The sequence below is a fragment of the Copadichromis virginalis genome, linkage group LG3 (assembly GCF_057382275.1).
Source record: "Copadichromis virginalis isolate Kocher_CV1m ecotype Utaka linkage group LG3, C_Virginalis_male_GT1.1, whole genome shotgun sequence".
NCBI lineage: Eukaryota > Metazoa > Chordata > Actinopteri > Cichliformes > Cichlidae > Copadichromis > Copadichromis virginalis.
In genome coordinates this window covers 20,812,977-20,827,641 of record NC_140620.1, presented here as the reverse complement: position 1 = coordinate 20,827,641, position 14,665 = coordinate 20,812,977, and the positions used below count along the sequence as shown (strand labels likewise).

Sequence of the window (14,665 nt, the reverse complement as noted above, 5' to 3'; positions counted from 1 at the left end):
TGACTTATTGTTAGTGTTCAGGATGTTACTCTAAAAAATTAATGCTACATTCCTTTCCTAATGTAATTACTCAATAGTTTTCCCACTCTTGTCCATTTGAGCAATACAAATTAAAGTGTTCTTATGTCTACTCCAAAGAGGTTACAGACCTCTGTGTCCTACCTGTACACAAGCTGAAATCTGCTGATTGTAGCACTAAATAGCTTTTTTTCTTTCTATCTGCTCATCATACAGACAACTGAGGAAACTTTGTAACATACATAACGGCATATTTGTAGCTAATGTAATTACCAATGTTAACACACACACACACACACACACACACACACACACACACACACACACACACACACACACACACATGCACACACGCACACACACACATATAAAGCTGGCTGTATCTCTGGTATTTTAGGTTCTTATATAACTCACAGATTTTACAAAGACTGCAATCTCCAAAAGAAAACAACAAACCAGCCAGCTCCTGACAGCTGTGCCAGCTAATTGTAAACATGAACCACATCCTTAATTATCACTAATGAGGTCATTTAACTTCAAATATAACTATTATAAAATTGCCATACTTTCACTGAGTTATCCCTTTGTTTTTATTTATCCATGAACACATATACGAGGGTCATAAACTGCAAACTATATATTCTTATCAGAATTTAAACATCTATGTTAATATCTTAAATATTTCTATAGAGTAACACAGTGTCAGCCGTATTTTATTTATTCCATATTGCCTAAATTATTTTTACAGCAGTTAAAATGTTGATGACAAAATAACACTGTTATTATTGTTCTTGTTGTTATTACTAGTACTACCGTCAATAATAATAGTAGTAGCGACAGCAGTGAGAAAAAAAGTATCAGTAATTATTTATTAACATTGTAACTTTGGTCGCGCCTGACTGCCTAAGAACATGACGTCACAGGGGAACAGCTTCATGAAGTGAAAGGCTCTGATTGGTGCAAGATGTTCATGAAAACGGACGTGAATGAATAACCCCACGCGCCTACGGTCCATCTGTGTTTATGCATCAACAGAGAGCGCGTGGGGGTTAAAGAAACAAATCCGTCTTCGTGTTAACGACTATAAACTTCCTGCTCGCGCGCTGTCTGAATGTCTGTCGGGTTATTCCCCGGCACGCGACTCCACACAGTCCAATTCAAGCGCGCGAGGACACTCTCCTGGCTCTCTTTCTCTCGCGCCTGCTCGCGCGCAGGGCAGTGAGAAGCGCAATGATTTAGCGGCTTTTAATTCATTTTTCTCACATTTAGCATCGCAGCTGTGTTATTCTACATGTCGTTTTTGATCTATTTTTATGTTTTACTCACTGGATTCAGCGGCTTTTTGCACTTTTGATGAGCCTTTTTTTTAACCAACTGCATGTTTTGAATGTCTCGGGTTTTTTTTTATTTTACGCACTGTGTAAGTTTGCACGGGTACCGGTTCCCTGCCGAAATCCGAGATATTTGGAGCGAACTGCTTGACTAACCCGGGCCGTGCTAGTGTTAGTGTCCCGGGTTAAAACCGCAGGATGTTGACCATAGTTCTCCTGTCTTGCTTCTGTTTGTGGACACGGGGCCAGCGCTTGGACCACGACAGGTCAGGAATTTCTTTTTCGTTTTAGCTGGTTAAGCTTTTTTAAGGTAGTTTCATTGAAAACATGTTTTAAAAATAAATGTAAATAGATAATTCTTGCTCACAATGATACATTTCAACTGTCTGGTGCTTTTCAGTGACAGTCACAGTAACGCACACCTGTGCAAAACACGAGCGTCTTCTTCCTCTCTGCATGGTCTTGTTTCTAATTAAAGGGTTTGGCTCAGAAGCAGTGCTGAAAAAAGGCAAACAAGTCAAACACTTTAAAGTCTGTGCAATTAAAGAACATTTTAACTAAAAGACAGCAACCAAAACCGTGAATTCGTTTCTAAGGGGAGAGACCTGAGAAGAAAGGAAGAAGAAAATCCAGAGTTAAAAAATAACTAGCAATGAATGATGATGGGAACACTGAGGAGGACATGATGAAGAGGGGAAAGTATGTGGAGGGAGTGGAAAAAAGGCACGCACAGCACCCTCCCCTCCTCTATGGCTGATATATTTCATGTTCAGACAGGCACCTGGAAACAGGAGATATCAATAACACACACACACACACACACACACACACACACACACACACACACACACACTCTCTCTCTCTCTCTCTCTCTCTCTCTCTCTCTCTCTCTCTCTCTCTCTCCAGCCGGTCTCAACTAGTACAGGCGACATAAAAAAGTCATGGAGCCACAGAGTAGTTTTTTAAAGCCTCAAGTCATATTTCTCCCTCAGATTGTTTCTGTGTCTTTTCTTGTTGTCCTAACAGTTCATTGGATTTCTGTTCATCCACGGGGTCACATGACCCCGTGCAGGCAGCAACACCCCCCCACAACGCCCCAATCCTAACAACATGATATGATCCTCAAACATGCTGTGTGTTCATGTGTGTTTGCAGCTGGGCGGACCAGGCCACGTTGTCCCGTGGACTCTGTCGCTATGGAAACAGCGTGGAGTGCTGCTGGGGCTGGAAACAGTTGGACTGGGGGCGATGTGAACGTAAGGACACACATTTATACGTCCTTTCAGTGAAGTCAGTCTAAAATCCTCCCTAACCAACTGATCAGCCAGTGGACTTTCCTTTTAACCTACTTAATGCGACTGCTGATAGCTGTTAAAGACACAGACTGTATATAGAAGAAGGCAGTAGATACAGTGATGTCACTTGTAGTTTTTTTTTAACCTGCATATTTTTAAGCTTCAGTTTTAGCTTTTGTGATCAGGCATTTGTTGGTTTGTGAGGTCAGACATGATGGTATTTCAACCCTAGGGTTCAGTGATCAGCTGTCAGCTAATGCTAGCAAGCTAGCATCCCCAGCAAAACCAGCATGTTGGTTAGAGAAAGTTTACATTTGTTTCAATGGGGGACCACAGTCAGACTGGTGATGGAAACCAGTCGACAAATAAACTGGACTGTGTTGACTGATGGTTCTTTGTTAAACCAGCAGCTGCTTGGAAGGAAGGAAATCAGCTTTAACTGTGTTTTTGTGCATCTGTTCAGGGTTTAAACACTGAAGGAGCAGCTGCAGAGACCGGAGTGTGTTATTTTATTTAGGACTGAAAACTGATCTGCAGCCAGTCAGCCTGACATATGTTTGTACATGATTCAGTGTATGTTAACACCCTCTGTGTGTGTGTGTGTGTGTGTGTGTGTGTGTGCAGCTCACTGCCAGCAGGGCTGTAAACATGGAGAGTGTGTGAAACCAGACCAGTGCAAATGTCACCCAGGATACACGGGAAAGGCATGTAACCGAGGTATGTCTTTTTACTCAGCACAGAGTACACCAGGTTCAGACGTACCTATTCAAACTTCTCTATTTTTATGCATTTGTAATTAAATGGAGGTGTTACATTTAGATATGAGTGATGCACAGATGCTGTGTTGCTGTTAATAAGGAATATCACATTTTTTTAAACTGGCCATGCCATACCATGGCAGCGATAGATACTGTGGTGCTTTGGATCATTGCCCGTTTCTATCCTCCATCATTCTGATAAAAATGTCTCATCTCACCTTCATGTTTTTGAATTTAACCAGTGTTTTGCACCTTGTTGTGAAGCCTTTGCCTTTAGTCATTCATTCATGTTTGTTTGGTGGTTGTGAATGTTGGAGGTATAGTGGTTAGCATAGCTGCCTTCCAAGCAGTTGATGTCAGTCAACTGGGTTAAAATGGCTGTGATTCCTGAGCACTTTTGTTAAACCCATTTGAATTAAAGCCGGAAGTCTGTACTTCAGTCACATCTTGCTAGTGTGATTTTTGCTAGTGTGTGTGGGTACAGAGAAGAAAGTACGAAAGCTGTATGTTAATATATATGCATGTTAAAACTTGACTGTGGATCTGCTTCTAAATTAACCTCAGTGCATGAGCAGTGCAGCAGTGAACCTCACAGGTGTGTTTCTAAATTAAGATAGATATAAAACTGCCTTTTAATAACCTGACAGAATAGGAGATTGCTCATAAAGTTAGCTCACAAAGTGAGAACTCTTCAGCACATCTGCAGGGAGCTGGTCCAGATGTGGACTCCTGGTTTCACAGAGATCAGATTGCCCATCATGCATCTGTTTTGCCTCAACAAAACAGATGCATTCCTGTCATGTTTGTTTGACCTGCAAGGGCGTGTTTTACCTGAAGACCCCCAAAACACACAAACACACTCTAACTACTGTTTCTAATCTTAGGCCTACTCCACCCACACACAGTGTTAATGTCCTGATTAGAGGCTTCATTATGACTCATATCCTGACCATAAAACAGCATCTGGAGACCCCCCCAGAAGTCCAAACACACACGCTGTGTGTGTTTGGACTTCTGTCTTTGAGAGGACACTCACTGAGAGACCTCAAAAAGCCCTTTGAAGCCATGACGACCGTCCTGCTTATGATGGTTTCAGTCCTGAGTTTATCTAAACTCAGATGTTTCTCCAACACTTCAGAGCACACCGCTCTGTCTTCCTTTCATTTAGATAACTTAACCCTTTAACACACAAAATTGCAAAATTATAAAATAATTCTCTTCTTTCAGGAACCATTTCAGTTTTCTCTCGAGCCCAAAATGTGAAGCGCACATGGCAAAATCTATTTGGAGCTGATTTTCTTCTGTGCTGCCACGATAAATCAACTGTCAGCATAAAGCCCGTCTTCTCTCCTTTCCAAAGATGATTCAAGTTTGTCTGTAGCACAAATGGAAATTTAAAGAGCGCTTGTAAAATGGCCCTGCTACTGAGCCTGTGGTAATAAAGGGTTAAACCAGGTGTTTACCTGAGGAGTGGGTGATTTGTTCCACCTGGAATGCACTTTTTGTCTCAGAGCAAGAGGTGTTTTTACAAACACACACTTATTTAAAATGCTCAGGGCTTAAGGTCAAAGGTTAATCCCGCAGGCTGACAAGATGAGTGAAAACAGGGAGGAGTTTTATGTTTAATACCCCCTCTGTGTGTGTGAGTTTCAGATCTGAACGAGTGTGGCGTGAAGCCTCGGCCCTGCAAACACCGCTGCATGAACACGCCAGGCAGCTACAAGTGTTACTGCGTGGACGGGTACATGCTGCAGCCGGACGGCAGCTGCAGGAGTGAGTTACTCATCGAGCGTTCGATTCCCTTTCGCAGAAGTATTTATGCACGTGTTCAGTGTGAGCTATAAGCTAAAACACAGTGCAGTCACCAGCTTTATGAGGCCTACTTGTTTTTCTTGTGCAGAGTGTTTTATGAGTTGTCTCTGTCTTAGTAAAGACAAACATTATAATCCTTTTTGTCCTGTTTATTTTTCTCTGTGAGTCATACTTTGATTTTTTTCGGTGTCTGTACGCTCGCAGATGCCCAAACCTGTTACCATGCCAACTGTCAGTATGGCTGTGAGGTGATCAAAGGGGCAGTGCGATGCACCTGTCCATCGCCAGGGTTACGCCTGGGTCCAGACAGACGCACCTGCGTCGGTAAGTTAGCTTGCTTTTTTAAATTCCTGGATGAAGAAGTGCAGGATCATCTTTCGTCCTCCACCTTTTTCTTTCTGTTCAGACATCGACGAGTGTTTCTTGGGTGGAGGCGTGTGTCCTCGTCGCAGAAAGTGCGTGAACACTTTCGGGAGCTTCATCTGTAAATGTCACCTGGGCTTCAGACTCGTGTACATCAACGGGCGGTACACCTGCATCGGTGAGGCTAAAACCCTGGAGATTAAAGTAAAATAAAATAAAATGTGATTTTACAGAGCTTTCATTTCTTCTTATACATAAAATGTCTTAACTATTCACAAAACTCCCTGCTAAGTCACTGTGGCTGTACATAGACTCTTTAGCATTTTAGCCACTGCCCTGCTGTTTCAATTAATTAATTAATTAATTAATTTTTGGGGGGGAAGTGACCATATTTGGACAAGAAGGTGAAGTTTTAACTTATCAGTTAATGCTAGCGTATTTGGTTTGCAAGCAGCATCACAAGACTGTATGGGTGCATCACACCTATCTAAATATCTAACCCATAGTTAGATAGGTTTACTGCAATTAACTTCACAGCAGCCATATTAGCGGTCAGACAATTACATGTAAAATGTTCCGATAACAGCATAATATGACAAACATGCCACAGGTCCAGTTCAGGGACTCTAGTTACCTGAGGTGGAGCCTAGCAGACAGCTAGCAGCGACATCTGCCTGTTTCGAATGATCTATAAAGACCAAAATGGTTTTCGTTTTTTGTAGCAGGCTGGAAACATGTTTAGTCTGCTGTGAAGTTGGCCAGTTTGACATCTGAGTCTGTGGGGACTGACTGAGTTTGGGGGGCCCTCAAGTGGACATTAGAGGGACTGCAGTCTATCAAATCCATGCTGGCTTTATTTTTAGTTCTGGAGGTTGCTGCTTGTTTTAATGGAATGTTTTATCTGCTGTTTTAGCCATAAAAATATGCTTTGTTAGTCGAATTCATTTTTTTAGACGGATTTCTGGTGTTGTAAATAACTTATTCTTCAGACTTAATCAGAATTAAGTTTAATTTGTTAGAAGTTAAAAGAAAAAAGAAAAGAAGGCGCTTCTTCCTCGTTTCTCTCTTTGTTACCAGATAAGGACACTCGTCCGTTCTGCTCTCTGAATCCATCGTCTCCAAAGTGCAAGTGTAAAGACGGCAGCTGCAAAGGTAAAAACAGCTCTTTATCACAAACACCTGTCCATCTCTTAAAAGGTTAGGTTAGGGTTTATTCTTTAGACTTTTCTTGTCGTTTCAAATAAAAAGAGAAATCTGTCGAGTTCTGAAGTTGTATGCTGCATTTCACACAATCATATAATCAGCACGGTAAAGTAAAATGATGGAAAAAAGTTTAGATCTGTTGATTCGGTAGTGTCCCAGACCTTCCTTCAGTCTCTGTCTTCTGACTCTTTTATTGCTACTCAGGACAGATGAGAGGCAGGTGTTGGTGAACTGCAGGCACCAGTCAGACACATTTCAATGATAAAATCTGCTTCAAAGTCTGAGCTGAACTTCAGCTTTGCTTCTGTAAATTTCCCCACCAAAAACACAAAACTTTAAAAAAGGTGTTGAGCTTATAATTAGCTCCACTTTGGGCTGAAACAACATAATGAACACTGGCTTTGTCATATCTTCACACACTGCTTCTGGTTTAGATTTAAATAAATAATGACACAGTGCAATATGCCATGTGAATTTTTTCCTTTGAGGTTGGATTTCATAATCTTTTATAGTATTATGTTTTAATTAGTGCTGTCAAAACTAACGCGTTAAAGCAAATTAATCCGCCATCACGGTCAACGCGATTAAAATTTTTAATGTAATTAACGCATCTGGAGCACAGAATGACTCAAAATCCCTGAAATATTTCAGCTAACACATTTCGGGCAGTTTGTCCAAGTAGAGTTACCTATGCACATTCGCAAATAGGCAGTTGATCTGGTAGTGACGGGCAGCTGAACCAATCAACTCTATATGGAAGATGATAATGATTTCTCAATGGGAAATTTGAGTATTAAAAAATAACAAGACGGAGCAGTCGACCGACATAAAGCATTATGCACATTGTGCCAGAAGGAATTTTCTTTTCACCGAAGCACTTTGAGCTTAAAATTTCACATTGACCCAAAGCATACATTAGTCTGGGATGGTGCTAGGACTTTGGCTAATGCGTCACCCAGCTTGCGACAAACCACTCACGGAGCAGGGGACTCAGTAAGTCTACCTCGGACATATTGACTGAAACAATGCCATGTGGATTGCAACAAACTGCAGACCTATTAATATCAATGAGAACACGCTCTTTACATAGCTTTGGTTCCTCATTTCAAGGACTTGAAGTGCCTCGCCAAGAGTGACAGAGAGAGAGAGAGGGGATAAATGTTTACAGAGTTTTTTGTTAACGTGAATGTTCAAGCTGTTCAATAAACATGTTAAGTGCGTATATTTTCCCTTTTTCTTGAGTCTGTTTGCTCATGCAAAATGAAATGTGATTAATATAGAATGAAAATGAAGGATATTTAATCGTGACTAATCAATATTAATCCACAGTAACCCAGTGATGAATCTGATTCAATATTTTAATTGTTTGCCAACAGTAATATATATTATATATTAGTGTACACTTACCTATTAATATATAGGTTTTTAAAAAAAGTTGTATTTCACAGGAGAGAACCTGTGTTAAAAGATATAAAAGTTAAAACTATTTAAATTCTCTCTGAAATGCTGTCATTGGACTAACATCACACAAAGTCTAAATATGATGTCTTAGCAGACAAACAATAGACAGACAAACAGATTATATAATATAAAGTTGGGTCTGAGAACAGCCTGTGTAGATCAACAGCATGGAAACATGAAGGAAACCTGAATCTCTTTCTCTTCTTTACAGCTGATGGGAAGATTAAGTTCACTTCTTTACGTCCCAGCACACTAGTTCTTGTTCCAGTTGTTTTATTGGTCTTATGCCTCTTGTGTATCAGTTAATGGCACACAATTTATCCAGACTGTACAAATATCGCCTAACAACCACTCATTTTTCACCTGCCTGTCCTCCCTGAGGTTTACACTGTTTTTAAGCACGTCAGCAGTTCCCCCGACTGCAAGTTTTGTTTTTGGCCTCAAACTCTGAGGCAGCAGTAAAGTTTACTTTCTTTGTTTTACTCATAGCCATCCCCAAAGTGACGGTAGAACCGCAGAGACCAAGAACTACAACTCCCATGACCTCCACCATCATCACTACCGCTACATCTCCTCCAACCACCACAACTGCCCCCATCCCAACAACCTCCCTGTCTACATCCACTGATGTTATGACCACCACTCCAACACCTATAACTGATACCACTGCTACACCAGTTACTGCCACTACTGTGACAACAACAACACTTGCTGCTACTACTACAACTGAAATGGATACGACAACTCCCACAACGCCTCCTCCGTCCACCACTTCTGCTATTACTACTCCTAGTACAACAACAAATGTTACTACCATCACTGCAAGTTCAACTACACCCACCACTCTGCTAACTACAACCCAGACGACACCTTCTTCTCCTCCTCCTCCAACAACAACAACACCAGCAATCACTACAGTGCTGCCGAGTACCTCGCTGCAAACCACCACGGTGAACAACAAGATCAACAAAGACGTGACACAAAAGCAGCGAGGAGACGTGCACAGTAAGGACACACAAACACAGCACACATCCACGGACCTGCCGAGTATGAGCTCGCCCAATCACACTGTTTATTAATTAATTGGGAAGAAGTCGCTCTTGTTGCTGTGTTTCATTATGGCCAGGTACAAAGTTAATGTTATAAAATGTTTGCTGTGAAATGTTAGCTTCATGTATCAAATACTTTTATTTTTAAAGCCAGTTCATCAACTCTCAGGACATTTTTTCAAACACTAAAATCATCAGTTTCTCAAAAACTATTAAGGACTAAAGTCTGAACTTTTCACGGACCCCAACGTAAAAGTGACTCAGTGTCTGTAATATGGGACAGATGCAGATGCAGATCTGAATGTTGACCAGTAAAAATAGAAAAAGAAAAAAGAAAGCCCACTCCGGGTCGGGGATGAGTTCCTGCCCCAAGTGGAGGAGTTCAAGTATCTCGGGGTCTTGTTCGCGAGTGATGGGAGAAGGGAGCTGGAGATCGACATACGGATTGGGGCTGCAGCTGCAGTAATGCGGATGCTGCACCGGTCCGTCGTGGTGAAGAGGGAGCTGAGTGTAAAAGCGAAGCTCTCAATTTACCGGTCGATCTACGTCCCTACCCTCACCTATGGCCACGAGCTGTGGGTAGTGACCGAAAGAACGAGATCGCGGATACAAGCGGCAGAAATGAGCTTCCTCCGAAGGGTGGCTGGCCTCTCCCTTAGAGACAGGGTGAGAAGTTCGGCCATCCGGGAGGGGCTCAGAGTAGAGCAGCTGCTGCTCCACATCGAAAGGAGCCAGAGTAGGTGATTCGGGCATCTGACAAGGATGCCCCCTGGGCGCCTCCTGGGTGAGGTGTTCTGGGCATGTCCCACCGGGAGGAGGCCCCGGGGCAGACCCAGGACACGCTGGAGAGATTATATCTCTCGGCTGGCCTGGGAACGCCTTGGTGTTCCCCCGGATAAGCTGGAGGAGGTGGCCGGGGAGAGGGAGGTCTGGGCCTCTTTGCTTAGGCTGCTGCCCCCGCAACCCGGCCCCGGATAAAGCGGAAGAAGATGGATGGATGGAAAAGAAAGTCCAACACTTGTGTAAATTCTAATTGGGGTGGCTATAGCTGAGGTGGCAGAGCAGGTCAGCCACTAATCAGAAGGTCGGTGGTTTGATCCCAGGCTGCATCCTGGCTGCATGCCAAATATCCTTGGGCAAGATACTAACCCCGTGTTTGCCTACTGGTGGTGGTCAGAGGGCCCGGTGGCGCCTGTGTCCTGTGCCTTGCCTCTGTCAGTGCACCCCAGGGCAGCTGTGGCTACAATGTAGCTTGCTATTGCCAGTGTGTGAATGTAGTGTAAAGCGCTTTGGGGTCCTTAAGGACTAAAAAAGCGCTATACAAATGCAGGCCATTTAATATTAACCTCCTAGGACCTGGCTTCCACATATGTGGACATCACATTATTATTGATTTAGTTATTTAGACTAAAATACTCAATTTTGGTGTACAGGGGCCTGATATCCACTTACGAGGACATTATACTGCTACTGTTCTATCAAAATTTTAAACGAATATCCTCATATGTGGCTCTCAATTTTCTTAAAAACAAAAATAAGGTTGAAAAAAAAATCTGGTAATTCTTTGTTTTCTACATTCATCGGGCCCCAATATGCCCAAATATCAAAGAAAAATTAAAAATACATGTCGTGGAAGAGTTCAGGTCTTAGGAGGTTAAAGCAGAAAGAAAAAGAAAACTAATTAAATTAGTTGGTGTGTTGTTGAATTTCACAGTAATGTCAAATGAAACACTTAGAGTACTTTTTTAACATGAAATACTTGATTACAAAAATAAAGAAATTTCTATTTTCGTTGGACTTCAATGCTCGATTAAGAAGATGCAACAAAGTAAAAAATATCAAAAACAGTCAAAAATGAAAGAAGGTCAAGCAGAAGATACAATAGCGTTAAAGCTAACCTTCATGTTTCAGTATGTTTGGTCTACTTAAAGTTTTATAAAGCTTCACACTGCCAGTTAGAGCTTCAGCAGCTCCACCAAGATCATGGTGGATGTGAAGCCTCCTCTCAAAACGCAAAAATTAGCTACTTAATATGAGAAACAAAAAATTAAGACGATCGAGACTATAATCAAGCGAAATAATCTGGCAGTAAGATGATTTCACTTGGTAAGATTTCTTAAAATAAGATTTTTTTTTAAACATGTGAGAAATATCTTAAAGGAAGTGCTGAAACACTCCTTCCAAAAAAGTTCAAAACAAGCCTGTCAATGCTTCTTTCTCATTTTGAGAGAAAATATCTTGAAAAAAGATGATTCTTCTAAGGCACACAGTGAAGTCACCCAGGATGGTGTTGCTGTGAGGCAGTAGTGCTAATCACTGCTCCAGTATTCTTACCTTTTGTAAATCGTTACTGGGAGGTCTTGAAGTAAGTTTTTGTCTGATTGCGTTGTTACTAAGCCAAAATAATTCAAAGAAGTGACTTAGATTGATGTCTTCCAGTTAAAGATTCATGAAAATAAACAAAGGTAGAAAAATGAAACCAGTTTTTGCATGCTAATCTAGACTTTAAATTTTTTTTAGGATATGTAAGAAAGTAAAAACTGCAAACTTTGGACTTCAGTCTGGTTTTCACATGTGTGTATACAAAGCCTGCGTGTTGGTTGAAGAGGATTAACATTGATTTTTCTCTTTTAAAATTTTCAGTAATTAGTTTATATATGTGCTGGTGTGTTTGCTTTTGTTGGTTTATAGACTGAATGTCTTTGATGGGCGGTTAGAAGCATTTTAAATACTGAATATCAGCATGAACCAAATAATACATTTAGGATAAACTGATCGTTTACTTATTTGTGTGTGTGCTCTGCAGTCCCTCGACATCCCGGTCACAACCACGTGTGGGAGTTTGACATCGAGCTGGGAAACATCGCGGAAGATGCCAGAGACGATCCTGGTAAGCACCGGTTACACTGCGTGATAAAGGAGGTTAATATTCATATTTTTAAAAAAGCAGACACATCTCATTCCCCTGTTTAAAAGAGGAGATTACAGGGTCATATCAAACTTCCCCCAGCTGGTGACTTTAGTAGCATCCTGTTTCCCTTCTTTGATCGTAGAGGTCGGGGAGCTCCGTTGCAGCTTCAGTCACAGACTCTGTGACTGGATGTCTGACAGTGAGGGAGATCTACACTGGGAGACGGTTCAAAGTCCTGCAGGTAACACACACACACACACACACACACACACACACACACACACACACACACACACACACACACACATTTTCATGTCATAGTAAGGATGTCTGATTGACATGATGTGTTCCCAGTGAAAAGTAGAATTAGTTTCAATTCAGTTTCTGCTCTGATGATCGTATGTGTCTCAGGTGGGTGGTACCTATCTGTCCCCGAGCTGAAGGCGGGACAGACAAGCATCCGTGGTGCTCGACTGGCCATCCAGGTAGTCCCTTCCTGGAGCCATGGCGACCTGTGTCTCTCCTTCTCCCATTGGTTGACGGGGCATCACGTGGGCGTGCTGCAGCTGTTCATCAGGAAAAAGGGACGAGACCAAAGGTACTCGAGTCAAAGTGCCACGACTGTTAACTCCTGCTGGAGTCGCCTCTGTAACACTTTTTGCTGCTGCAGGTATGGCCCCGCCCTCTGGAGTAGGACAGGTGGGCACGGTTGGAGACACACGCATGTTACCTTGACAACACACTCTCTGGACAGGGTGAGGCAGACGTACATGACCCAAATTTGTTGCTGAGCTGAGTTTGTGAAGCTGATGATGACGGATGTGTGTGCGTGCAGGTGCTGCTCAAGGCCGAGCGGAGGATTGGACAAAGAGGACAGATCGCTGTTGACGATGTCACTTTGAGACGGGGGCCGTGTCGATGACACCAAATATAGACCTTCAGGTCACATGATTTAAAGGACCAATGTTGCTGCAATCCCAGCATCAGGATTTCTGCCCCCTCAGAGGAAGAGGAAGTTATGTGGGTTTGTGGTGAAGCCACAGCAGCAGTGCTTCAGTTTAAATTTTGTGCTGCGTGACAGTAGAAGTTCCTGTTTATGAGCCGGACTGAAGATTTGGAAACACTCAGAATTCATTTTGGAAAGGTTTCAGATTTACTTTAACTGTTTACTTTATATGTTAATGAGTGCAAAGATTTATTATCATTAATTATCATTTATAATCAATGTAGTAAAAGTAACATATCGTTACAAAGATTTACAATTTCACACTGATTTCACTGATTTGTACAAGGATTTCGATTCATAGAAATACTGCAGTGAGAGTGTAATAAATATTTAGGTCCATATTTTTTGTTTCACTGTAACGTTGTAATAAACTTTATCGATCATATAAATCATGAGTAAGAAATCATTCTAAATCTTCTGTGTTGGGAGACAGATGCAACTTCACATGCAGGAAGAGAGGATGAGGAGGGCAGAGATTTGCCTGGTGAGCATCTGCTTCAGAGGGCGCACACAAAGAGATGGGTGGAGCAGCCAGAAAGCTGATTGCTACTTTCCTGTTAGATCAGCAGATTTATTGGTTTATAGACACGTGACTGTGGAGAGTGAAACCTGTCGTTAATCTTTAAGCCTGTATGTTTAAAGACGGTAACACCGCAATCACCAAAGTAAACCAACTCCACTCTACAGCCAAGCTACGTCATATTGTCTGTCAGAACAACAACACAAAAGTCATTACACTGAATCTATATATGCATTAAGTTAGTCTCTTTTCACAGATCCATGCATTTAACTCGGCATTTTTCACTGCAAAATGTCCTGTAATCCAGTTTATCAGTACATCTTCTTCACCGTTATCTAACATTGTTGTTTTATGTTGTTAATAAAAAAAAGTATTGTTTAAAATAGTAAATCAAGAAGGCTTAGAGTTAAATCTGATGCCCGATACAATCATTAACTGCAGTGGAGTCATGTGTAGGATGGATGCAATTAGGCAGTGGAGAAAGTTTTATGTGTCAAAATACTGAAATACAAGAAGAGAGATTGTTCTCACTTTGGTACAATCTATATTTAGATTTCATTGGACAAGCACTGTTTGAGTGCTTGCCCTCACAGAACATCACTGAGTTGAAGCTACATGTTTTATCTCATCTCTTTCTCTATTTCTAATATGGATTGTTGCTTATTGTCTTGTAATCTCTCTTCATATATGAAAGAGACTTATTGTGGTTTAATACTTCAACTCTGGTTTAGAGTTATGCTGAGTACAAAGTACACTGTTAACCTTTGCTGTATTTTTCACAGTAAAATACCACAAAATGCCCAGTAACTTACCTGAAAACATTTCTACAGTTAATTACTGTAATTTGCTTTGCATTATGGGTATATTAAGGTTATTTACATTTACTTACTGTATTTTTTAAAATTGCGGTAGTAGTTATACCTACCGTTAACACATTA

The 14,665-nt window shown here is 41.5% G+C and overlaps 1 protein-coding gene across 1 annotated transcript; it reads left to right on the top strand.

The window, feature by feature from the left end:
- The first annotated feature begins 1,012 nt into the window (after window positions 1–1,012).
- On the top strand, window positions 1,013–13,588 carry LOC146713344 (nephronectin-like). The gene is made up of 13 exons (XM_085447197.1): window positions 1,013–1,615; window positions 2,505–2,605; window positions 3,269–3,361; window positions 5,056–5,175; window positions 5,419–5,538; window positions 5,621–5,755; window positions 6,655–6,729; window positions 8,731–9,246; window positions 12,097–12,180; window positions 12,344–12,442; window positions 12,613–12,799; window positions 12,872–12,956; window positions 13,037–13,588. Exons 1-13 carry the CDS (start codon window positions 1,548–1,550, stop codon window positions 13,121–13,123), a joined length of 1,770 nt encoding a protein of 589 aa, XP_085303323.1. The 5' UTR covers window positions 1,013–1,547; the 3' UTR covers window positions 13,124–13,588.
- Window positions 13,589–14,665: the final 1,077 nt, after the last annotated feature.

Bases quoted from the DNA above. Each gene is read 5' to 3' on its own strand.
- LOC146713344 (XM_085447197.1), top strand. From the start codon at position 1,548: ATGTTGACCATAGTTCTCCTGTCTTGCTTCTGTTTGTGGACACGGGGC. The intron at 12,443-12,612 runs GTAACACACACA...TATGTGTCTCAG, and splicing joins GACGGTTCAAAGTCCTGCAG to GTGGGTGGTACCTATCTGTC. The intron at 12,957-13,036 runs GTGAGGCAGACG...GTGTGCGTGCAG, and splicing joins CAACACACTCTCTGGACAGG to GTGCTGCTCAAGGCCGAGCG.